This window comes from Notolepis coatsorum (genome assembly GCF_963971535.1).
Source record: "Notolepis coatsorum genome assembly, chromosome: 1".
Lineage (NCBI taxonomy): Eukaryota > Metazoa > Chordata > Actinopteri > Aulopiformes > Paralepididae > Notolepis > Notolepis coatsorum.
This window is the reverse complement of record NC_140165.1, coordinates 158453007-158480289: the sequence shown is the minus strand read 5'-3', so window position 1 is coordinate 158480289 and position 27283 is coordinate 158453007. Positions and strand designations below refer to the sequence as shown.

The 27283-nt window shown below is 41.2% G+C and overlaps 1 protein-coding gene across 1 annotated transcript in view; it reads right to left on the bottom strand.

The window, feature by feature from the left end:
* Positions 1–27283, bottom strand: part of vps13a (vacuolar protein sorting 13 homolog A) — a 381735-nt gene that overhangs the window by 34242 nt on the left and 320210 nt on the right. Inside the window, 4 exon segments of the mRNA XM_084308048.1 lie at positions 4666–4741; positions 9155–9268; positions 25226–25307; positions 26439–26584. Of these exon segments, the coding sequence (XP_084164174.1) occupies positions 4666–4741; positions 9155–9268; positions 25226–25307; positions 26439–26584 (418 nt within the window).

Sequence of the window (27283 nt, the reverse complement as noted above, 5' to 3'; positions counted from 1 at the left end):
TGAATGCAAGTATTGTGGCTAGCTTCTGATTGATGGCGAGCTAGCACCCATTTCCCATTACTTTGAACCATGAACTAAACTAGAGATGTTCAGATACCATTTTTTCCTTCCCGATCCGATTCCGATACCTAAGCTTTGGGTATCGGCCGATACCGATACTGATCCGATACCAGTGCATACATAAAAAATAATAATAATAATAATAATAATATAAAGTATAAAAATCTTTATTTTAATTTTTTTTACAGCTACTGTTTTATACTGTTTTTTTTAGTAATAACTATAAAGTAATGGTATTTATTCAACAATAGGTGATTGTATAGATTAGTATTAGTATCATTAATTGACAACTATCTCAATGAGTTCACCCACGGAATGGTTGTTGGGACATTGATTCCGCACGGACGTTATATGTTGTTGCACTCCAGAACAGGCTCCGGTAACTTCAGTTAGTAGTAGAGGCTCTGTTGTGATTTTTGCACAATAAATATTCAACATTCTCTTTTGAGACTTCGCCTCAGACTCATTTGGCACTAAAAGCTAAACATTGTCACCGATATGGCTGTCCGCAACATGTCATTAATTGTGTGCGAGAGGTAGATCAGTGACGACATTAGCGTGAGCTAAGTTAGCGTGAGCTAACGTTAGATGGAAACAAGACAATATAACGTTAGTACGTTACTGGTGAAAAAGTGATTTACCTTGGAATACTCCTGTGCCAATTTGCTGTACTTTGCTTGCAGGTCTGCAGCCATTATTGCTGGATTATGAATAGCCCCAACTTTAGCCAAGGTAACGTTAAAGCTAAAACTAGCTTGGCATGGGAGGTAGCGGGCTTGGCTCGGTGGGGGGGGGAGTATTGCCCCTCGCCCCTCTACTGGGTTGGGCCCAATCAGATTCAAGATTCCCGTGTCGCTGAGTGCTGGTCCCCGCGTTGGACGGACCTGGGATGCGGGGGAGCCCGGTTTCTAGGGGGGGAGGGTGGGAGGGGGGGGGGGTTCCTCTTGCGGGGGTCTGGGAGGATGAGCGCAGCCGAGTTCAAGGGGCCCACATCATTGTACTGTTGTGTTATTGATGTTATTGTATATGTTGTGTTGTATGTCTATAAATGTTCAATACAAATTTAAGTTTAAAAAAAAAAAAAAAAAAAAGCTAAAACTAGCTTTTCGGTTAGCTCTACAGCTAATGCTAATAACACCAGCAAGCGAACCCATCAGAGCTCCCCGTCAACACCCCTCTCTCGGGACGATGGCATTTAAGAAAGTATCTGCTGTTAAAATGACAAACAGCATTGACACTTTTATTCATGGTCGATTAAAAACACGTTTGTTTTATAATGCTCACTCAGCAGACCGCAGTGTTGTTGATAAATTACGTCATATGGTATCGGAGCGCAGAATTAGAGGGTAATCCTGTCTCGAGTCGCTGAGTGACAATAGGCGTGTTCGAGATTGGCTAGGCGGACGCAGATCTGCGCAGGTTTTACTATGGCCTCGCCAAGCGTGTTGCATGACGGTTAGAATGTTGTCCGACTTGCTCTGAAAATCTGACGAGGCGCGGAACTCTCGCGGGAGCGAGCCACACACAGCCTTCAGAGCGAGGCTCCACAGTACCGCTCACCCGGCTGCTCCACGCAAACCCATGATGGGAAACGACTTGCTATGGTCACGCAAAGCGCCTATTGGCTCAGGAAAGTTGTCACCACCAGCCACGCCCACAAGAGGAAGTTATGAGACGTTTGATTGAAAAATGTATTAACCGATTGCAGAATGGGTACAGTACGGGTCCCGTCTACCCGTCTATCAGATATATCTATTATTATTATTATTGGATACAGGAGTTTGGGTACCAAGAGCTTCCTCAAATAAAGTTATCATCATATCATCATGATAAACTTCAAGCTGTCAGACACCAAATAATTTTTATCAGAGTAATGAATGCTGTCTTAATAACCATCTCTGCAATGGAGTTTATATCAAAATAACAATATATCAACCCCCCTGAACAAATGGTGATTGCTTCTTCAAGTCGATTCTACAAACGGACTGTTTCTATCATCGGAATTAAATAATTATAATGATAATAAATACGACAATTACGTTTTGCATTTATAGTCATGACTCAATGAGCAATCTGACCATTACCGCTCTATGTACAGTACTCCTCTAAGCAATCGGGCTCTCAGTTAACCAATCGCTAGATAGATTAACGAATTCCATATAAATCTATAGTTCATTATGCAGCAGCTGAGCTGATAGTACTGTATCCCGCAAACACACACATACACACACACGTCGTCTGTTTTGCCTCAATATATACTGTATATATAATTCTGTTTTGCCTCAATATACAGTATATATATATATATATTGATGCAAAACAGAATTATTCAGCAGTGTGTTGTGTGTGCGTGCGGTGCGCGCTGCGGTGGCCAGGAGCACGCAACAAGATGGTATACATTATGGTATATGAATAGTATATTCCACTATAGCAGTATATGGGGTGTGCTGTACATTTGAATCTAATCTAATTGTGCACGCGGCCATCGCATTATAATGAGCTGGACAGGTGTGTAAGTATGCGTGTGTGGTGACGTGAACGCGTATCTGCCGTGCGAGACTAGACGAGCAGGCTCTCGTGAAATCTGAAGTGTCCGACGTTCTGACTCCTCCCCCGGCTGCACTCGTCTACTCTCATCTATTTTCGAGGCAAGCCGAAATCAATCTCGAACACGCCTAGTGACTGCTTGGCGCGGCCGCGATAGAAAAAAAATTCCCTTTTTCATGATATTTGGCGCCTCTGATTGGCTCAATTTTGTTTCAATCTGTATGCATCTACAAATCATATTATACCAAGGTAGCCAATTCCGTCAGACTGCGAATCAAATTGACGGATCTCCACAATCAAATTGACGGAAATCCGTCTGGAGACGGAACACTTTAATGCCTGTAAATGGCAACAACACATAGGCCACAAAATAAATCCATTTAGGTTCCAACCCAGGATAGTATTAACACATTGGACGCCAACAACGTCATCATTCGTTATTGCCCGCCATGCGTTGAACGCCAACAACGTGATAATTCGTTGTTGGGATCAATATAACATTTTCGCCATAGCATTCATAATTCATCCAGCCTCCCTGCGGGACTGCAGCTGCACCCTGTCTGATATTGCAACGCCTCAATACCGCCGCCTGGTGGATGATCGGGCGAGTTACACTCAGGAAATCTTACAGGAAATCCCTCCGGCAGTAATATCTTGTTACGTGGGTCCAGACACTCGAGTTAGGGCTGGGCGATATAACGATAACGATAAATATCGCGATATATTTTAATAATCAATATCGAATATCGAAATTTAAAAAAAAAACGATTTTTTTTTTTTTTTTTTACCTGCAGCAGGGCAGTTTTAAAACCAGAGACAGTGGACAGACTTGTCTTTCTTGCCTGCAACTTAAAGTAATGGCTTTGCTTGTCCAAATGACAATACTGACCAAATTCAGATTTCTTTTTCTCTTGTCCATTTATTTTGTTTGCTTTCTAATTTAAAATACATTTTGAAACCGTCTGTACACAGTAGGCTATGTGTGCTAGCAGAACTAGACTCCAGTCACGAGTCACAGTGCACATGTGCGGTGGTTTGTCCACCAAAAAAGCGCCAAAAGATCGAAAATAAACTAGCAGAGCCAGAACTGTTCAACTCCTCTGGAGCCACAGCCAGCAGAGAAGCCGGTTTACTTTAGCTTTTAAACCAGCTGCAGCCTGAGAACTGGAGTGTGAGGGGATGTAACACTAAAGATGGCGGCAATGACAAAGAATTGCTGCAAAATAAACATACATCTGTTGTTTAAAAAAAAAAAAAAAAAAAAAAAATTTATATACTTATAACAATTCGATAATTATCGATATCGAGAAATAAAATAAAATTATCATATCGTTATCGCGATATGATTTTTTTCCATATCGCCCAGCCCTAAGTCTCGAGTGCATGGGATCGCTTTCGAAACGCAATAATCTATATGATTTCGGCGTTTATTGCGTCATACAAACGGGAAATGGATCTAGCAGATCGACGTCAAATAATTGGAATATTTTTCCTCCAGTCTCATCGGCGAACGGTAAGAGGAATATAACGTTATTTTCAGCCCGATTGTTTATTCATTTCACGGCAATCCATCTGAACAATGTATCAACCCATACTAAATAAAGCCGTTACTGATGATCAAGGAATTATAAACGACCCCCCCCCCTTTCCTTCATGCATGATGAAGCATAATGTATACCGATCATATACATTAAACATTTTTAATATAGCGTGTATAGGAAAGAAACGCCAATCGATAATCTATCATATGCTTCAGGGCCTATAACTCGTGTTTTTGGAATTACAGCAGAAAAGCTTAAAAACATACTTATATTCTCAACGGTATTAACACAACAATGTATGAATGAAAAAATATAACGTTCCCACATCCGGAATGATAGATATCCGATGTTGAATGGGCCATAGTAATATCGATATAGCTATAATATTTAAAAAGTTATAGCCCTGCAAAGAAGGTAAACATCTCCATAGGCTTACAGCGGTGGCAGACTGGACCCAATGATGGGTACAATGCACGGCACCCAATGTGTTAAGAATAGAGGTAGAGGTAGTTCTTACCTACAGCTCCTCCCACCAAAGCCTTTACTCCCAGAGCCATGCCTTCCACAAACTCCTCTGGCCCTTGGATGGCTCCCTGGGAAACCCCAACAACAACAACAGTTACAACATGACAATATGTTTATTTCAGTTAGTGTTTAACACTTTCAATGCCAACGACGAGATAACTCGTTTGTTCATGCCGACCGTTCATTGCCAACGACGAGAGATCTCATATTTTTATTTATTAGCGATTTGAATTCATATTTCATCAATCTAGCCTCACGTTAGTGCTGCAAACTCTCTCTGAGCTCCATTGGGAAAATACCGCCCCCTATCGTCTCTCCCTGTGGTACTGCACCCCTTTGGAATGGATTGAATGAAACACATGGGGGAAAAAAATCTTGCTTCCTCATTTTACTTCTCAGACAAGTCACCCGAGACGATCGGATTCATTTCCGAGCCCCAGAACAGCGTGGAATATATATTTCCAGTACCCAGCGTTGGATCAATAAACGCGATCGATATTTGGAATGGCGATCAGGAATTGGAATAATCTTTTTGGAGAACATCTGATCTGAGGTAAGGAATCTATTTTACCAGTCTTAGGATAATCAGAGCTTTTTTCACAGAGATATCAACGTGTGCCCTATGTGTGTGTGTGTGTGTCGATAATCGATTTTTCAGCCCGATTCTATAGCGTGCATAAGTACACACTATCGATAATCTAGCGTTTATTTGAAAACGATTAATAAATAGGCCGTAAAATTACAACGTTTTTTGTGTATTCCAGAATATTCCAGTAAAGGAATTTTCCTGAAACTTTCAAAAAACGAGCGTTTTTCAAAATGGTATAAAACGGAAATGAACCGTTTCGACAATGTTGACTGCAAACAAGTCATTGATAAGCGACGGCCAGATTAGACACATAATAAAGCCATAATTTAAGATGTAGTTTATGCGTTCGCAAATATGAGAGCGCTATCATTGAAGTGGGTGGTGGCACGCAAGCACTAAATCGTGCGCCCCCTGCTGGCACTGAAAGTGTTAAGAAGCTTCACTGCAATTAATGTTGATAAAGGCTTAATACTGACAGTAGGAGGCTTGTAAAAATTGTCTGTATGACAGAAAACTATTAGCAATGTCTATGTCTGTACTGTAGCCAAAGAATACAATAAAAGAGTCACAATTAGCAGAAGTGACCTGGTGTTCTACAGACATGGGCCCTCATTTATCAATGTTGCGTACGCACAGATATGTGCGTAACCCGTGCGTACGATAATTTCTTAGCAAAGTGTGGGACTTATCAATTTGAACGTGTGCTTGATTTTGTGCGTATATATACGCACAGCCCCGACCGTGCGTACCTGGCGCCCGGCGGTAGAATATGGAGACTGCAGACGCGGAAATAAGCTTTCGTGCATTACTTCCAACACTGCCGCGTGTTCTGTATGAACCGTAATTCATTATAGTTAATTGTAAAATAGCGACAGTAGTTTAATTATAACGGGCTCACGCTCGAACAAGAGGTTGGCCTGCTTGTTTGGCACGGGGGGCAGACGCAGAACACCCACCTCCAAACGCGATTAAATATTGTTTAAAATAAAAAGCGAAATACTATTATTTTGTGTGTCATGTTTCCAAATAAGATTGGTCACAACGAAATGCTTTCTACTTCAATTTGTTGGTTAGAATAGATGACCTCCGTTGAAACTTCACTGAGACTAAAAGACAGTCTATTTGTGAGCTCCCGCACAGACGTGATAATAATAATAATAATAATAATAATAACAATAATAGCTTCATTTTATATAGCGCCTTTCAAGAGACCCAATGTCGCTTTACATAGGGGAAAAAATAACAAAGTAACAAACATAGTGGACAGACACAACATACAAGTATGATGATGGGATTCAAGTTCGCGTTTTTATTGATCACATAGGCAGGCTATACATAGGCTACATGGCACGGTCCATCGTGATATTGGAGATGAATCGAGCAATAGACTGTTACTGTCTGTACCACCCATGTAGCTGTCAAAGCTCCATCACAAATGCAGTTATGTGAATAGAAAGGTTCTTGTATATGCTCTCGTATTATTGTTTATATAGGCTACCTTAACACTTTCAGTGCCAGCAGGGGGCGCACGATTTAGTGCTTGAATGCCCATCATCCACTTCAATGTTAGCGTTAATAACGCCTAATCTATGTTTAAAATTATGGCTATGTGTCTAATCTGCCCGTCGCTTATCAATGACTAATTTTCCAGTCAACATTGTCGAAGCGGATTGTTTTTTTATCGGTTCATTTCCGTTTTATAGCATTTTGAAAAGCCCTCGTTTTCAAGGAAAATAAAAAGATTCCATGATAAACGCCCTGTACTGGAATATTCTAGAACGTTGTCATTTTTCGGCCTATTTATGAATCGTTTTCAAATAAACGCTAGATTATCGATAGTATGTGTACGTATGCACGCTATATAGGCGATCCGAAAAATCGATTCTCTGATTTCCTCAAAGCCATCGCCCACACACACACACACACATAGGGCGAACACTGAGATCTCAGCAAATACAACTCTGATTATCCCAAGACTTGTAAAATAGATTCCTTACCTCAGATCAGATGTTCTCCAAAAAAGACATTCCAATTCCTGATCGCCATTCCAAAAATCGATCGCTTTTATTGATCCAACGCTGGGTGCTCGAAACACATTCCACGCTGTTCTGAGGGACCAGAATGACTGCAATCGGCTCGGGTTACATGCGTGAGAAGTCAAATGTGGATTCCGGATTTTTCTTTTCTCATCCATTTTCATTGAGTCCATTCCAAAAGGGTGCATTACCATCTGGGAGATGATAGGGGGCGCTTTTTTCACATCTGAGCTCCTGATGGGGCTGGTTTACCAACGGGTGACTCGGTTGATGAAATATGAATTCAGATCGCTAATAAAAAAATAACACGCTAATTGTCGTGGTGGGCATTCAGGGGGCGGGCTGATAACACGTGTTATGTTGTTTTGGGCATTCAAAGTGTTAAGAACGAAAATAGAACACTTTCTAAGAATTGTTGATAAATGAGGGCCCTGGTGTTCTACTGCTGCCATGATCACCCGAGACACTGGCAATGACGCCCCTTTATGAATGTGTTTAGTAGGGATGTCCGATATTATCGGCCTACCAATATTATCGGCCGATATTGGCATTAAAATGTGATATCGTTTTTTTTTTATCCACTTTTTCTCCCATTTTCTATATTTTCTCCCATCCCAATTTCGTATCATCCAATTCAACCCTCCCCTGTCACGAACGCTGTTTCTTGCCTCCCACAAGCCGGCTGCAATGTGGACTAAGTCATACATAGCACAAGTCCCCTCCGGTACTTGAGGTAACAGCAGTCGCATCTTTTCACCTGCGCAGCTCGATCTCTCAGTGGCGAGGAGTAACGCGTGGGAGGCTCACGCTGCCCCCGACACTTCCTGATTCTACTGCGCAGGCGCACCAACCGACCTGTAGGAGTCGCTGTCCACAACGCCCGATCCCCACCCATCAGTTTCCCACCCCCTAATGCGGCCAATGTGTATTAGTATGAACGACCAGCTAAACTGAAAGCAATGTGGAGCGCTGGGCTCGAACAGGCGAGCCCAGCGTCTCCGCATTCGTGGCGAGCGCCTTGCCCACTACGCCACGTAGCCGCCTAAAATGTGATATCGTTTACATTTATTTAACCTTTATTTACCCAGGCAAGCAAGTAAGAACAAATTCTTATTTTATTTATTGTCAAAAGTATGCATAATGTTGTGTTAATTCCACGACAAGAGATATGTAATGTTAATTACCTGAAATTATTCCGTTTTTTGGGGGGGGGAAACCCTGCATATATCGGTATCGGTTGATATTGTTTGATATCGGTATCGTATATCAAAGCAGGGTAGCCGGACCAGCACTCACAGGTTCAATGTTTTTTTAATGGCAGCCTGAATCAATTTTTATTTATTTTTTTTATTCAGGCTGCCATTAAAAAACATTGAACCTGTGAGTGCTGGTCCAGCTACCCTGCTTTGATATACTGAACTTTATGGGATTACAGCACCCAGTGTGAGAACTTGTGAGCGCGGTCTAACTTGACTATATTGATATCGGTATCGGAAATTAAGAGTTGGACAATATCGGTAAAGGTAAAAAAGCCAATATCGAACATCCCTAGTGTTTAGTTATATATCTGATATCTGAAGACGTAAATAGCGCCGCTTTAACTGCACGGTGCAATTAACGCCGGCCTTTGTGAATTGGGAGTGTTTTTTGATGAGGCTCATTTGCATAGAAAGGGGAACATGTTCCGCCCATATTACCTCATTTAAATCCCCACAAATTGCACCGACGCACCGAGACGCAATGCTGATTGAAACGCAATTACCACCCCATTTCACCTGTTGCGCTTCCTTTGTGAATAGCAAACTGTGTTTCAGAGCTATTTGTGCAGGCATAGTGTAGTTCTACTGTAGTCTTACCCGGTAGGGTTCATAGAAGAAGGCCTCCACTCCTTCAGATAACCCTCTGATCAGACCAAATGGGTTTCCCAGCACATCCAGACCCAACACCAGCACATACATCTGCTTTATGGCCTGGAGACAGACAGGGATACTTGCTTATCATATCATGATTATTATTATATCATCTAATACCAACACCAGCACATACTGGTCAGCTTATTATATCATTACTATTATATCATCTAATACCAACACCAGCACATACTGGTCAGTTTATTATATCATTACTATTATATCATCTACAGTAATACCAACACCAGTACATACTGGTCAGGTTATTATATCATCTAACACTAGGGCTGTCTTAAATACTTCGAAGCTTCGTTTGATGGCACAAGCTTCGAACATTACAAAAAAAAATACAAAAAAAACCGAAGTTAAAAGAATACGTTTTATTTTTTTTTGCCTCAAATCTTGCGCCTCCATTCCAATGAAACGAAAGTAAGCGGCGCCTCAACTCCACCTCTCTACAACAAGCACGTGGAGATTATCTGTGTTGAAAACAACAAGGACATGTGCAGCAGACATGTCGACGAAGAAGTCATCAGACGTGTGGTTACACTTTAAAATATGCAAAGACAATGCCCCAAAAGCCGAGTGCCAGATATGCCAGAAGAAAATGGCATATCACAACTCTACAACTTTGTTAAATCACCTAAAAAACGTAAGTATCGTTGTACACGACGGCGACGCCACACAAAACATTAATAAGGCTATGCCTATGCTTCTATGACTAATGTATTACCAAGTTGGCTAATTTAATTGTAATCATCTGCTTTTGTAGGTGCATTGTCTGATATAATTATAAATTATGAATTTTATTTTTTTATTATTTTTTAAACAAACATAAACAAACATGACAACACACGATAAGATATACAAGCATTAGTTGTCAGTGCACATCCAATGAAATCACATTTTAGTTAATTGTCTTATATAGGATATACCCCTAATACCTGTTATCTAAAAACCTACACACATATGCTCCAGCTCGAACCCCCCCCTCCCGGACCCCACCTTGGATAGTACCTCCATTATCCCTTGCACCTAACCAGACACTACCATTATAAGCTAGCTTTTATTCTCTCCACCACTTCTAACCACATTGACATTTTGGATTCATTGAGACCCAGAATTCTTGCTGTAGATATTTCTTGATAAATCACATCGAGATATGTAAGAAACCAAACTTTCCGGCAAATTTTTTCCGGTTGAAACCAGCGTGATGCGATCAGCTTTTTAGCTACTGTGATACCCGATAAAACCAATCTCTTTAGCTGTGGATTTACTGCAAACTCAAAAACATCATTCAATAGTAATACCGAGGGGTGTACAGGTATATTCCAAGATACGAGTTTTGATAATTGTTGGGTCACATCTTTCCAGAATGTCTTAACTGGTGGGCAGTCCCAATACATGTGCATACATGTCCATTCGTCTCCATTTGTACATTGGGAGCATTTGGAGTCTTGTTTAAGACCCATTCTGCTCAATCTTATAGGAGTCAAGTATGTCCTGTGAATATAGTTAAGATTGATTTGTTGATGGTCCGGGTTCCTTGATGTAAGTCGGACATTTGCCCAGGCTCCTTGCCAATCAAAGTCACTTTCCAGGTCTGGTATATCCCTCCTCCAGGCAGAGTCTAGTTGGAGGGTTTCATACGAGGACGTTAGTAATTGATGATAAAAATCTGAAACAAAACCTCTCGATGTCTCTCTTTCATAGAAGAATTTGTGGTATCTGTGGTGTTCAATTGGTATGTCTAATGGAACACCGTGAGACTTCAAACATAGCCGTAACTGTATGTAAAAAAGCCATGTGGACTTGGTGAGATTAAATGTTTTGCATATTTCTCCATAACTACAAAAACCCTGTTTGTTAAAAACATCCCCTAATGAGTGTATGCCTTGCTCTTCCCATATAGGGAATCTTATAGGTCGTTTTTCAATTAAGAGTGCATTGTTATTGAATAAGGGAGTATGATTGTGCCATTTATGTGGGTTAGGATTTATTTTTTGTGTTTCACGCCATATCCGGATCGCATGAGTAATTATGGGGCCAAATTTCCGTTCAGTGCTTGATTGGTAGTTTAGTGTATGCTATGTCCTTCAGTCTATGTGGGGCTACTATGTTTTCTTCTAATTTTCTCCAGGATACTAATGCTTGGGGATCAAACCATGTTGTCAATGGTCTTAATGTGTACGCCTTAAAATATTGTAAAAAATCTGGAAATGCCATGCCACCATCTGCTTTATTTCTCTGTGCGGTGGATCTTTTTATACGTGGTGGTTTGTTATTCCAAATAAATTTGTATGTGGAGGAGTGTAATCTTTTCCAGTAACCCTCTGGAGGGGGTAACGGTAGCATTGAACTGAAGAAGTTGATTCTAGGTAGTACATCCATCTTAACTATTGATATCCGTGCTTGTACTGAGTTTTTAAGTTTTGCCCACCTATCAAGGTCGTCTTTGATTTTGTTTTGGATTTTTGTGTAATTGTGCTTCACCGTTTGTCTTATGGTGGGGAATATTTCCACTCCCAAGCATCTAAAATGTTTTACCATAGGTATCTCTCCTGGGAGGGTTATATCTTTTTTTGCAGGGGTGTTAAGTGGAAGGAAAGCCGACTTCGGCCAATTTATCTTAAATCCCGATAAATCACCAAAGTTCTCAATCAACTTGAGCAGATGAGGCAATGTGGTGTTGGGGTTTTGCATGAACAATATTACGTCGTCCGCATACTGTATAAACTAATTTTATGTTGTGTGCCCTTGATTACGATTGGTTCTATGGATTGGGATTGTCTTATATATTGTGCTAAAGGCTCTAATGATAGATCGAATAGTCCGGGACTAAGAGGGCAACCCTGTCTGGCTGAGCGTGATACCGGAAAGATTTTGGAGATGATTGTACCTGTTGTAATCATGGCCGATGGGTCTTTGTATAATACTTTAATCATATCAATGAATCCTTTTCCTAACCCCATCCTTTCTAATACTGCCCATAGATACGACCATTCCAGCCTGTCAAAGGCTTTCATAGCATCCAGGGACAGCATCGCCTTAGGTATGGTGTCATCCTTGTCGGCATCTAGTACGTGCAGTATTCGTCTTATGTTATCAGTGATCAGGCGGCCTCTTATGAAGCCAGTTTGGTCCGGGTGAACTAAAGACGTCATATGCTTTTGTAATCTGATGGCTAATACCTTAGAGTACAGTTTGATATCGGTTCCGAGGAGGCTTAAAGGTCTATAACTACCGCACTCGTTGGGGTCTTTGTCTTTTTTTAAGGAGGACTGTTATGAGTGCAATATTGTCATTCTTATGGAAGTTCCCCTCCTTGACTGAGTATAAGATCATATTTAGTAATAAGGGTCCAATTATGTCCCAACAAGAAAGGTACATTTCTGATGGGATACCGTCTCTTCCAGGAGCCTTACCACTTTGCATTTAGGATATGGCCTTCTTGAGTTCCTCTAGTGTGATCGGTGTTTCTAACTGTTTAGCGTCATCCTCTGAAAGTTTAGGGAGAATAATTTGATTAAGATATGTGTCCATTTTGTTTTGATCGAAGGTCGTTTCTGATTTATATAAGTCGGAGTAGAATTCTTTGAATGTATCGTTTATTTTTACAGGGTCTGTTTCAAGTACTTGTTGTGCTCTAATGGTAGTTATATCTGCAAATTTTGCATAAATTTTTAATCGCATGGCTAATAGGTGACTAGGTTTAGAACCTTGGGAGTACTGCTGTTGTCTTGTGCTGCGTATTTGTATTTCCGATTGTTGTCTGTATATGGCATTGATCTCTATTTTTAGTACGTTAACTTGATTCTCTAGTCGAGTTGAGTTGTTGTATTTTAGAGAATTAAATAACGTTGAGTAAAGCGTTTCCAGCTCAGCCAGTTTTGTGCATTGATTCTTGCGCATTTGAGGAAAAGCTATCAGTGAAATCTTTGATCATTCCCTTTACCGACATCCATATTATTCTGGGGTCTTGCACCGAGTTTGCATTCTCCCGTTGGAATACTATAAGAGCTTCTTTGAGTTGTGTAATGAAATCCTTGTTATTAAGCAGCATCGAGTTAAATCGCCATCTTGGGGCTCGGGAGGATAGTATACCAAATGTTCCTTTAAGGAGTAAATAACAGTGATCTGATAGTGCGTTGGGTATCATTTCCACTTCATAATTATCAAATAGTCTCTGTGATGCAAAGACATAATCTATTCTGGATAATGTGTTATGTCTCGCAGATCGACAAGAGTACTTTCGGGTCGTGGGATTAAGTAATCGCCATAAGTAATTTACACCTGTAATCTTCGACCAATCCTTTAATGCCTTAGATGAATTATTTTGTTCGCTGGAAAAGGCGAGGTAAGATTTGTCCATCCTTGGGTTCCAAATGGCATTAAAATCCGCACCTATTATAAATGAGTAATCGGGAATGTCTAACATTGCATTGGTTAGTGTAGTGAAGAAATCCTCTTCGTACAAATTTGGGGCGTATACCGCTACCAACGCTATTTTCCTGTTCTTGTGTACAATCTTAGCTATAGTTATCCGACCTTCTACATCAGACCATACTCCCTTTAATTCAATATTCAACTTACGTTTAACGACTATGGCTACACCCCGAGTTCTCGTACCAATAGAAGAGTGACTAATATTATGATATGTGTTGTCCGCTAATTTATCTATGTCTTTCTCTAGAATGTGCGTTTCGCTTAGCAGAGCAATGTCCACATGTTCTTTTTTCATCAGTGTGAGCACGCTTTTGAGTTTGAGTTGGTTATTTATTCCCCCGGTGTTCCAGATCATTATATTCAAACTAGCCATAATCTATACATGTTGTAGTGTAGTTTTTGGTAATGCTTCTGGAGTGCAAGGCAATAATAGATATACATCCAACTAGTGAGGTCCCGTTGAGAGCCAAGCTTAAAAACATACATATATACAAATAAAAATCCCCTTCCCTCCCCTCCCACCGAGAGTCGTACAGGATTGTGTTCCATGAACACAACCTATGCGTATGACTCCCTCCCTTACACCACCGGATATCCCAGAATGATCCAATTATCCTTAAAGGCCAACCTCCAGCTTAAACCCTACTGATCAATTATGGGTAGTTTACATCATTGGTATATAATTTCATTATTTATTTTTTTCCATTTGACACCGGAAATGCCACTCTGAAAGAGTTAAAAAGGTCCACGCACGAATAACATGCACGCGCGAATCAAAAAAGCTTATCAAACGCCGACGTCACAACAGGACACAGGTGCATATTAATGAGCCGAATCTAATGTTGCTTTTCCACTAAAATAAAGTACTCAGTTTGTCTCCGTGTGGGGAGGCGGGGCTGCTGGTGATCAGCATGAGAGCTCCAGAAATGTCACGTCAGACCACTGATTGGTCAGAAGAGAGACGCGTCACTGTCTGGAGTCTGAACGAAAACAGAACGCCGCCATCTTTAATGTCTCGCGTAGGATGTCTTATGTATGTTTGCAGCACGAAACAAGTGCAATAAAAAAGGATACAGTCACTGTGTATTCTGCCTCATTTATTGATGAAACAAAACCGACATCAACACAATTTGCCACCGAGCGGAGAGTTTAGTCTGACAAAAAGATCGCTGATTAGTTACGCTTGTTGTTGGGGTTAGGGACGAGTGGTAACGTTAGTTAGCCTAATGCTAACGTTAGCAGATAGACACGAGAGGCTAGGTAACGTTAAAGCTTGTAGAATAGACACAATGAGGTAACGTTAGCGTTAGCATAATAGACAACGAGAGTCTGGTTAATGTTGTTATTGATTGAATGAAAACTGTTTTACTCTGGCTTGCCAAGCTCATCATAGCCCCTTTCGTGACTGATGCACCGAGTGAATCCACAGTCACTTGCTCCTTAATAGGAAACCAACCTAGATTTACCATGAAGGACTGGTTCTGGCCGAACCGTTCGTTATACAAGTATCACAGAGACATTTCAAATGTACTCACAGTTGCACGAGGGTTTCGGACAGAGATACGGGATGGTTTGAAAGCTCTGCGTTGCTAATAAACATTTTAAATATTTTTTATAAACTGCTCAAAACGGCATTATTTCCGGCGTTGGCTGCCTGGTGTGATCACAGCGCATGCGCATCATGCACCCAACGCCGGAAATAATGCTCCGCCTCCTTGCTACTGCCTGTGACTCAGAGCCCCCTGGTGACCAACACCTGTTGTGACGACATTACACGCGCACGTTATGAACCATTGATTAAAATATGCACGTGCGTGGTGATTGTGTTGGGCAGACAAAATGTTTTGAGTCATCACCGTGAATTTCAATACTTTTTTTTCCAATTCTTCATGAAAGTCACTGTTGGCCTAGTCCACATTGTTTATTTAACAAAAATACAACGTGGAGGTTGACCTTTAACATTCCTATGTATACCATAGGATCTAACACTCTAAATTCTACCATAAGTAGAATGTCGACTGTGGCTTGGCCACTTTCCTGTTAAATTAAAATTAAAATAAGATAAAACTAAAAATAAATACCAAAAATAAGCTTCAATTATCATGCCCTAATCACTTACATTTTATATGAACTTGTGTAATTTATAATAACCCATGAATAATATGGAGGTATTGAACTGAAAAGAGAACCTCAATAAATCAGAGAAAACAGAAGAAAAAAAAAACAATTAAAAGGAAGAGAACATTAACTTAGATCTTAAAAGAGCTTTGCTATGCTTAAACATCTAAAGTATAAATTGGAGAAGTAGTGGAAATATTTCCAATTAATAAAAAGCAGTTTTTAAATACGTATATGCAGCATTTCCCCTGGCCAGGGGTGGGCGATGATCCGTTGTGAAGAATGTTATTCCAGCCGGCCGCTGCTGTGATGGTTCTGTGGTTCTGCAGCTAGATGCTGTTGGTTATTCCCCCGAAGGGCTTCTGGTAGTATGTCTGGCCACGTATTGCTGTTATTCCAGAATGTTCCCTATATCAAAGAATGCTTTAGATGTTCCTGATTATTCCAATATGTCGTTTTTACAGTGTTCGAATGTTCCAGTATGTTCTGGAGTGTTGTTAGAATTCCATACTCTTAAAATAAGGATTGCTTCCAATATGTCCACAATAATAGAAGCCCAACGGGGAAAACATTCAATAACTCTGAGCTCGTAGGTCTCTCTGTCCCAAATCATCTGTTCATTAAAGTTTATACTATATGGTGTCCATGCATAACAGAGATTAAAAGGCCATTTATACACTATCCTGCGAGTTGTGCTGACATGTATTTGGCTGCATCTTCAGGCGAGTTGAGGAAAACCCTTGCTCCTTGTTTATCGACGATACGAAGTATTGCAGAGTATATTAATAGGGGTCTGTATTTCTCCAGATAGAGTTGAGACATCACCGTCTTGAACTTGGCTCGCAGGTCCACTACCTCACGACAATAATCTTCAAAGCAGTGTATTGATATATCCTTGTATTTCAGATTGCCTTTCATCCTGCGAGTTTCACGAATAATCATTTCTTTTATTCTGACTTGGCGCAGGATAACCAATATCACTCTGGGTTTAACGTTATTGTCATTGGATCGGGTCCCCAATCTGTAGCACTGTTCCACCTCGGGTACTTTAGGAAGGATCGCTGGTCCCAAGATTTTCTGTAATTCTGTGGCAAACTCTTCAGGGTGTGCGCAGCTCACCGACTCGTCCAGACCGACTATACGAATATTCAGCTTGCGTTTTTGATATTCCATCTCGAATATTTTGGCTTTCTGTTCTTCATTGATTCGCTTAAGCTCCATCGTTATATCGTTGAGCTCCGTATTGAGTTCTTTGTAGTTTCCCTTCATCTCAGCAGTTAGGTTAACGTTGATATCATCTACGTTTTTGTAAATCCGAATGAAATTTTGTTGGTGGACTTCCATACCTGTTTCCAGTGCCTCGGTGCGCTTAATATGTGCTTCGGCGTCTGCTCTTAGCGCTTCTATTTAGCCTTCGATAGATTCTTTGATAGCATCTACTTTTTGGGTTATTGTATTCTCCATTTTTCTCATTTCCCGGATGATATATTCGGTGTCCGCGGAGGTATTTGTAGGGGTTGAACTTGAAGCGGCCACTGTCACGTCTATATTCTCTGCTATTTGCCGCACGTATCCTGCCTCCTTAGGCGGGTCCTCTGCGACTGGTTTTGGTCTCGTTGTGTCTTTCTTTGGTGGCATCTCGATTCTTTTGGTCAATATATTTAGTTGATAATCTCAGTTGATATATGCGTCAAGTTTTAAACGCATTGATGGTTTATAAATATGTTTTTAAAACAAAACAAAAAAAATAACGGGTGAGCAGCTGTGTCACATGCGACTTACTCCATTCTAACGCTAAACCGGAAGCACCTTTTACCAAATTATGAATTATAAATTAAATATAATATAATTGTTTGCTTGATAGAAGAAGGTTGCAACATAATTATGTAATGTCATGTCGTTGGCTGTGAGAGCAGCCCCACTGCACCCATGCAGCGCAGCCGAGTGAAACCTTGTTGGCTGCGTCACAGTCACGAAAAGGGGCTACTTAATTAATTAATCCAATCCACTTTATTTATAGAGCACATTTAAAAACAACAACGTTTACCAAAGTGCTGTACAAGTCCCACAACATAAGATAAAAAAATTATTTTTTTTTGTTTAAGCTTCGAATTAAAATCGAAGCTCGGCCCGAAGCTTCGATTGCCAAAAAAAGCTTTGAAGGTCAGCCCTATCTAACACCAACACATACTGGTCATGGTTATTATATCATTACTATTATATCATCTAATACCAACACATACTGGTCAGGTTATTATATCATTAGTTACTATTATATCATCTAATACCAACACACGGACATAATGTGTGCTTTATGGCTTTATTAGATACAAACACACACAGACACCAGCAAGTTGTTTATATCATCATAGCAAGTCATTATCTCCACCAGGCGGTAGCCTGGGGGGATTATGCGTTTGATTAAATGTGTGTCTGTGTATGTGTCTGTCTATTTCTGTGTGTCTATCTGCAGTAAATCTCGACAACTACTGACTGCGAGGGACGTGTATTCTGGAATATTTGATATCGGTCAACGACAAGCATTTTATTTGAATGAATTTACATCAATGTCCATTGAAATAGATATGCAGTATAAAGCTACACCTTATGAACACAAGAGGGTCAATACTACACAGGTTCACTGCTCAAAGCCTAAGGGAATCAGCTCTCTGGCCCCTATATATCATTATATCATTTTCATCATTGTCCATTGAAATAAGCCCCGCCCCCTTTCATATCTCATAAACCGCTTTTCGTATGTTGATTTATAATGGGAGGTGTCACTGAACTCAGTACAGAGTAGACTACTACTTGCATTGGTCTAGGTTAAGCACGTCCCCATGCTTAAGTGTGTAATAGTGCAATGGTGTGTATTGTAATAGTGTAATGGTGTGTAATACTGTGTAATAGTGTCATAGTGCAATTGTGTAATAGTGTAATATTTCAATAGTGTGTAATAGTGTGTAATATTTCAATAGAGTGTAATAGTGTAAGTGTGAAATAGTGTAATTGTGTAAATGTGTAATAGTATTTAATGTGTACTAATGTTCTACTAATGTAGTAGGTTAATGTACTAGTGTAGTAATATAAAATGGTGACAAATGGGCTTTTTTTCTTTCCCGCAGACAGTGTATGATCTCTGTGTATGTTGTGCGAGTGTGTTTGGATACTGATATCCAATGATTCAATAATTAATTATTATAATGAATGGTAATAGATGGTGTCTGTGTTTGTTAAATATAGTAGGCGTGTTGGTTCGCTCTGTGAGAGGGAGAGAGAAGAAATGTGTAGCTCCCGCCTGGTGGAGATTTGCGGTTATCTTGCGGTTGGTGGAAGCGGTTGCAAGATGTGAAATTTGGGAAATGACGTTTGTCACATCACTGGAAAAATGTGTGTAGTTTCAGTATAGAATGGAGCTTTCCTCCACAAGAAACATGTCTGAATAGTATCCGTCAAGTGGCCAGTCATCCTTGATGAAGGGGACATCTCATGGATTAGTTTTGCCAAGTCTTTGTATGGATTTTGCAGTGTGAAATGTCTAAACCTGTTTAGAATAGTGATGTTACCTGTTTAGAACAGTGATGTTACCTGTTTAGAACAGTGATGTTACCTGTTTAGAATAGTGATGTTACCTGTTTAGAACAGTGTTGTTACCTGTTTAGAATAGTGATGCTACCTGTTTAGAACAGTGATGTTACCTGTTTAGAATAGTGATGTTACCTGTTTAGAACAGTGATGTTACCTGTTTAGAACAGTGATGTTACCTGTTTAGAACAGTGTTGTTACCTAGGGTGACCAAACGTCCTCTTTTGGCCGGACATGTCCTCTTTTCACGCCCTGTCCGGGCCGTCCGGGGGGGGGGTTTATAAATGCATGAAAATGTCCGGCTTTCACGGACCGTTTGCATATACTTAAATTGACTGGCGCATTGCACAGAATACTACGGTAATCTGTTGCGTGTGTGACGTAATCCCTGAGAAGCTTTGTGGGCGGCTCTACAACTACACTCACACACAAACAGAGGAAGAGGGGACAGAGTGGAGCGCAGCTCACATTCACAATGCCAAAGAATGTACTTTTACAGATGAACTGCAGAAGAAATTCCAAATGTACCGACCCGTCGGAACAAATGGGAGGCGAAGTTCACTAGTGCGCGCACTAAATCCGAAGCCAATGTGTTATAGCGCCCCACTCGACTCGATTGATGTCGCACATGAAGCACTCAAATCAAATCCAGTACTGTGGTGTTTCTACAGACAGGAGTAACCACGGAGCAGTGACAATATTTCCAATCATAATAGTACTTTGACTGGAAGATGGGTGGCATGCAAACAAAATGAATCGAGGTTAAATACACCAAATGAGACAGCAGAAACCATTGCATAATATCTCATTGAAACATGGCAAAAAAAACGATTTGTCTGAAAAAGATATTTGTAGGAGTCAACGGGGCTTATTGCACCCGTGGGCGGAGAACAAAAGGATTTAAATCTCTCACAAATGCTCAGGAAGTCCCGTTTTTCAAAAATCTGTAAAAATAGAACAAAGACAATTTCGAGTGCATATAGTGTAATCTATATGTATCCTTACTTGCTAAACGTAATACGACTTGTAAATATGTTTAATTCTTGCTAAATTGTATAGTTCTAAATGATCCCTGTATTCCCCGAAACTACAACGCGTCACGTACATGCACGCGCGCACACACAAACAGCGCATAGGTGTTAATCACTGAGTGATCTAATATGCATATTCTTCAGCGCGAGAGGGGGGGGGGGTTGTGTTTCTTACTGTCTGTCGTTGATAATATAATCTGAAGAGGTCCTGCATTATTATTATTATCATTCTCGAGAATACACGGGACCCGACGGAACGTTAATTTATGTATTAAAAGTAGTCTAACATGCTTTTCATCCTCGCCCGTGTATATACCCATGTCGCGCTAAAACAACATAACTACTGTATGGCAGAGACAGAGTGCGTGTGTGTACGAGTTATGAGTTATCTCGCAGTTCATTCAAGCGCGCATCACGGTGATGACAGCTCTCTAGAGTAGAAAGGTGCGCTCACAGGGGCGTAGCTGGAGATTCTGGGCCCCATGAAAGAATCAATTTGTGGGCCCCCAATCTATTAAAAAATGTGGGGCCCCCAATCTATAAAAACATTTGGGGCATTTGCTGGGCCCTTGGAATCATCCTAACCCCCCCCCCCCCCCCAGCTACTCCCCTGCACACACACACACTCTCTCTCTCTCTCTCTCTCTCTCTCTCTCTCTCAAACAGAGAAATCAAAAGAAATCAGTACATTACAGAAGGAATTTCTTGTACAGTCTTGTACAGTGGGTGACAATATTGTCACAAGGAAAGATGAAATTACATACCTAGGTTTCATCTCTCTCTCTCTCTCTCTCTCTCTCTCTCTCTCTCTCTCTCTCTCTCTCACACAGGCGACAGGTTTTAATGATTCTAAACAACAGCGGAGAGGAGCTTGAGTTGGTTTTTAAGATAAAGGTTGATGAGTTTGATTATGTGGTTTTTGTGAGTTCTGGTAATTCGGGGAAGTGTTTCAAATGCGGGGAACTGGGTCATATCTCCCGCGATTGTGCGGGGAGAGGGGCAAGGCGACCTCCGCCTCAGCCCCAAGAGGAGTGCGGGGCTGAGATCAGCGCAGGTAGTGGTACAGAGGAGGGAGGAGTGGTGCAGCGCGCAGCAGAGAGCAGTGACGACAACAGAGTCCCGCTGCAGACCGCCAGCAATGTAAATAGAGTCCTTTTGCAGACCGACAGTAGCGCAGCAGATAGTATCCAGCTGCAGGGCCACAGAACCGGTGTAGCAGGTACGAAGCAGAGCCTTGGTACAGAGGAGGGAGGAGTGAGGGAAGCTGCCCCCCCCTCAACTAGTGGCGACTGTGGGGTAACAGGGGGTGGTGCGGGTGGTGCAGGTACAGAGGAGGGAGGGGTGGGAGACGCTGTTCCCCCCTCAACCAGTGGTTGTGTAGGTAAGGAGGTGGGAATCAGAGATGCTGCCCCCCCTTCAACAAGTGGTGAGGTTTTTTTTGTCCCCCCAAGCCCAACACCGCGTCAGGGTAAAAAAAGGAATAAAAAAAATTTGACAAGTGAAGTAATAGGGGAACATTTGAATGTGGTGGACAATGTACACAGTCAGACAGTGGATGGCGTGGTGGGAAGTGATGGAGGGGTGGGCTCTCAGGATAAGAAAAGAGTGACAAGTTTGGTCATAGAAGACACAGGTTCCTCTCAGTCCAGTATGGACGAGGATGAAGTTGAAAAACAATGGGGTGAGATTGAAAAACAATGGGGGGATGACATCTCAAGTATTGAGGAAGATGAGTTCCCAAATGCTTCTCAAGTGTCTGATTCACAACGGAAAAAATGTTATGCAGTCAGGCAGATACAGAAGTTCCTGCACACAACAAAACATTTGAGAAGTGTCAAAGTGGAAGATTTTTTTGAAGATTTGGAGATGTTTATTTTTTCAGCAAGGACTCAAATGAGGTCGAAGAACAATGGGGGGTACACTTCCCAGGAAGTTTTTAGACTGAGAAAGATTGTGCAGAAGCTCAAAAAACTGGATAATATAATGTTATCATGATAATGGAGCTTCTGATGTGTGGAGCCCGGCTGGACATTCAGGAAGGGAGTAGACCTGGGCTTGGACAGTGTCTGCAAGCAGTTGGGACAATGACACTGAAAGATGTTGTGAATGTAGCCGGGTCAGAGGAAGTGGCTTCTTTATTGGGGCTGAGGACGGCCTGTCACAACAGGGTCTGTCTGGACGATTGGACTGAAGCGCGGAGCGTCGGGGAACAATACCTGTTGCAGGATTATTTCGGTGGAACGGAAGGTCCTGATGAAGGGGATCTTTTTTTTCATGAGCTGGATATAAAAACTGACACAAATGGACTGACGGGACCCTTTTGGGTTGCTCATATGTTGTTCTTGATGACATATTATGTGTTGAATGGAAGTATGGATATTTTTTTGTTTGGGTGGAGCTTCAATGTTTTTTTGTTGTGTTGCAGACGGACAGGTGTATTTTAGCATTTTTTTTATTGTGAGATCTCATGTGGTTTTAAGTGTGATGGGGACATATGTTGCCCGATATAATGTGTAGTTAGTTGTTTTAATTGTATTGACATACACATTGTACATTGTAATGAGAAATATGCAAATAAATGTTTTTCTAAAATCAAAAAAATCTCTCTCTCTCTCATTCTAGAGAAATACAACCACAAATTGTTATCGGTTTGCTTCTTTTTCTCACAGTACTATATATACTGTACTTTACTGTATATACTGTACCATCCACTGTACTGAAACATCTCAATATAAGTAATCATGGTATGCTGCAAAAGGTGATATGGTATGTGATATGGTACAGTACTGTAAATACCATCTCTCTCTCTCTCTCTCTCTCTCTCTCTCTCTCTCTCTCTCTCTCTCTCTCTCTCTCTCTATTGAGGAAGGGCACAACTCTATCAGCTGAGTAACAATGTTCATCAAAGTGTTGAGTGCTACAGTGTAGGTTAGTATATTAGGACAAGTGCATACCTACATGTATGACCTATATCTATCTACTACTTTTGGATATGAGCATTTTTTCAATACCCAACTATGTAGTGGCCGCTTGTCGCTAGGCTAGGCCTCCTGCTGGGTCCATTCACTGGAATAACAAAGGAATGACTGGGCCTTTGCTCCAGGTGTGAAATGGTTCTAGTGACAATGATCACATTGAATTCTGGGAGTGTAGTTCTCTCATCAGATAGCTGAATGAACTTGGATCAAGTTCAAGTCCTATCCTGAAAAGTAGTTAGGATTTTACCAGAATGTTTGATAGGACATTGATTGAAAACTATCGTCTCAAATTTGACAATTGATGGCTTATTTTGAAGGTATGAATCTGTAATTTTACATTATGTAACAAAAAAAGGGAAAATTCTGAGAAGGTGGAGCTAGTTACTTTAGACCTTGAAGGATTTTCTATTTTCTATTATTTCATATATTTTGTTATTTATTTTTGTCCAGTAAGACTTGAAAAGAGAGCTATTATTTTGTTACAGGTTGATTTTTAAGTAATTATTGTGCCATTGAGATTTGTCAGATAATTCTAGGCATAATCATCAATCATGCTGATTGTTAACTTTGGTTTGGTGTGTCTTTGGTTATAGAGAGATAGTGTTGTGTTATATACAGTAAAATAATATAAATAATAATTGTATATCCATAGAGAGGAGGCATACTTTAAATATATTAAAACAATAATGCATCTTTGAGTAAAAGTTGAGTATCGGCATGCGTTGCTCATGGGACGGGGTTGCACACGCGTGCACACAGGAATGCGCTGCACCCGACTGATGCGCCAACTCGCTAAGTACTACTTTGCATAACAATATGGCCGGTCGTCAGGTGTGTTCAAATACGTTCTCAGATACATCATTCACACAAAACTTGTGAATGAAATGCGTTACATTCCATTCGTAGAGGCAATTAGGCACTGTCTTTAGTCTGTGCTATGCGAGGGAACATCTATGTGCATGCGCGGGAGCGCGCGCGGCGTCATTAAAACATAGTGCAACCAGTCGTCCCATGAGCAACGCATGCCTGAGTATCATTAAGTATCTCGAGGCTGGGGGGGCATGTCCTCTTTTTTGGAAATCAAAATATGGTCACCCTATGTTACCTGTTTAGAACAGTGATGCTACCTGTTTAGAACAGTGATGTTACCTGTTTAGAATAGTGATGTTACCTGTTTAGAACAGTGATGTTACCTGTTTAGAATAGTGATGTTACCTGTTTAGAACAGTGATGCTACCTGTTTAGAATAGTGATGTTACCTGTTTAGAACAGTGATGCTACCTGTTTAGAATAGTGATGTTACCTGTTTAGAATAGTGATGCTACCTGTTTAGAATAGTGATGTTACCTGTTTAGAACAGTGATGCTACCTGTTTAGAATAGTGATGCTACCTGTTTAGAATAGTGATGTTACCTGTTTAGAATAGTGATGCTACCTGTTTAGAATAGTGATGTTACCTGTTTAGAATAGTGATGCTACCTGTTTAGAACAGTGATGTTTAGAACAGTGATGTTACCTGTTTAGAACAGTGATGTTACCTGTTTAGAATAGTGATGTTACCTGTTTAGAATAGTGATGTTTAGAATAGTGATGTTACCCGTTTAGAACAGTGATGTTACCTGTTTAGAATAGTGATGTTACCGGTTTAGAATAGTGATGTTACCTGTTTAGAATAGTGATGTTACCTGTTTAGAACAGTGATGTTACCTGTTTAGAACAGTGGTGTTACCTTTAGAACAGTGATGTTACCTGTTTAGAACAGTGATGTTACCTGTTTAGAACAGTGATGTTACCTGTTTAGAATAGTGATGTTACCTGTTTAGAACAGTGATGTTACCTGTTTAGAACAGTGATGTTACCTGTTTAGAATAGTGCCGGATGACTTCCCACTGGAGCTGCTGGGTGGTACAGAACTGGAAGGTCAGCTCAAAGAACGCCAGTCTGCACCAAACCCACAGACAGACAGACAGACAGACAGACAGACAGACAGACAGACAGACAGACAGACAGACAGACAGACAGACAGACAGACAGACAGACAGACAGACAGACGGTAGGGAAGAGAGCTTGTTAGTCAAAGGTTGCTGGTTCAATACTTGGATTAGCTGTGGACAACAGGATTGGAGTGAACACTCTTCCCTCAACAACTACTGTCACAGTGCCATTGAGCAAGGCAGTCAACTCCTGACTGCTCTCATATAGCTGCTCAGTGGCCAACAATAGAAGACTGTGTTTCATAGGTGCATCTGTAACTAGCATACAATATAGTGTGTGTCACAGGCTTGTGTGTGTGTACTGTATGAGGGTGTGTCCTACTTTTTTTTTTATCCACTTTTTTCTCCCATTTTTCTATATTTTTCTCCCATCCCAATTTCGTATCATCCAATTCAACCCTCCCCTGTCACGGACGCTGTTTCTTGCCTCCCACAAGCCGGCTGCAATGTGGACTAAGTCATACATAGCACAAGTCCCCTCCGGTACTTGAGGTAACAGCAGTCGCATCTTTTCACCTGCGCAGCTCGATCTCTCAGTGGCGAGGAGTAATGCGTGGGAGGCTCACGCTGCCCCCGACACTTCCTGATTCTACTGCGCAGGCGCACCAACCGACCTGTAGGAGTCGCTGTCCACAACGCCCGATCCCCACCCATCAGTTTCCCACCCCCTAATACGGCCAATGTGTATTAGTACGGACGACCAGCTAAACTGAAAGCAAATGTGGAGCGCTGGGCTCGAACTGACGAGCCCAGCGTCTCCAGCATTTCGTGGCGAGCGCCTTGCCCACTACGCCACGTAGCCGCCCAGGGTGTGTCCCTACTTGAAGACAGCACTCATACATGGTTTCTATTATCTTATTTATATGTGTGTATAAGTGTGTGTGTATACTGTATATGTGCGTGTGTGTATTGTATTGATGTGTGTGTGTATTTATGTACGTGTGTGTGTGTGTGTGTATTCACACGCTGTATTTATATGTGCAGATACAGTACACACACACACACACACACTATTCTGTACACTATTCTATGTGTGCGTATGTGTGTGTTGTATTTATATGCGTGTGTGTGTCCATACTTGAAGACAACATCCTGTACGTCGGTCAGTGTGGCTCCTATACTTTTCAGCAGCAGGTTGAGAGACTGAACTGGGATCAGCTCAGTGTCTCTCTTCTCCTTCATGCCATCATCTCCTCCGGTGCTCAGAGACAGACTCAGGTGCAGCTGGAGACACAGGAGAGAGACGAGACAGTCAGAGAACAAAAACATTCTGGAGACATAGGAAGGAGACAGTTAGAGAACTAAACATTGTGGAGACACAGGAAGGAGACAGTTAGAGAACTAAAACATTGTGGAGTTTTGATTGATTGAAAATTGTATTAACAGATTGCAGAATGGGTACAGTACAGTACAGCTCAATACACACAATTGTTAAGGGGATGCAGAACAGAGAAAGACTTTAGTCTTGTTTACATCAGGGTCCCCCATTTTCAATTCATCATAACATACATGACATACAGATAGACACAGGAAGGACACAGTTAGAGAACTAAAACATTCTGGAGACACAGGAAGGACACAGTTAGAGACTTAAAACATTCTGGAGACACGTGGAGGAAGGAGACAAACCTAAAACACTGTGGAGACATGTGGAGGAAGGAGACAAACCTAAAACACTGTGGAGACACGTGGAGGAAGGAGACAAACCTAAAACACTGTGGAGACATGTGGAGGAAGGAGACAAACCTAAAACACTCTGGAGACACGTGGAGGAAGGAGACAAACCTAAAACACTGTGGAGACATGTGGAGGAAGGAGACAAACCTAAAACACTGTGGAGACACGTGGAGGAAGGAGACAAACCTAAAACACTGTGGGTACCTGACCGACACCTGAGGCCTTGTAACTCATAATGTCCCACAG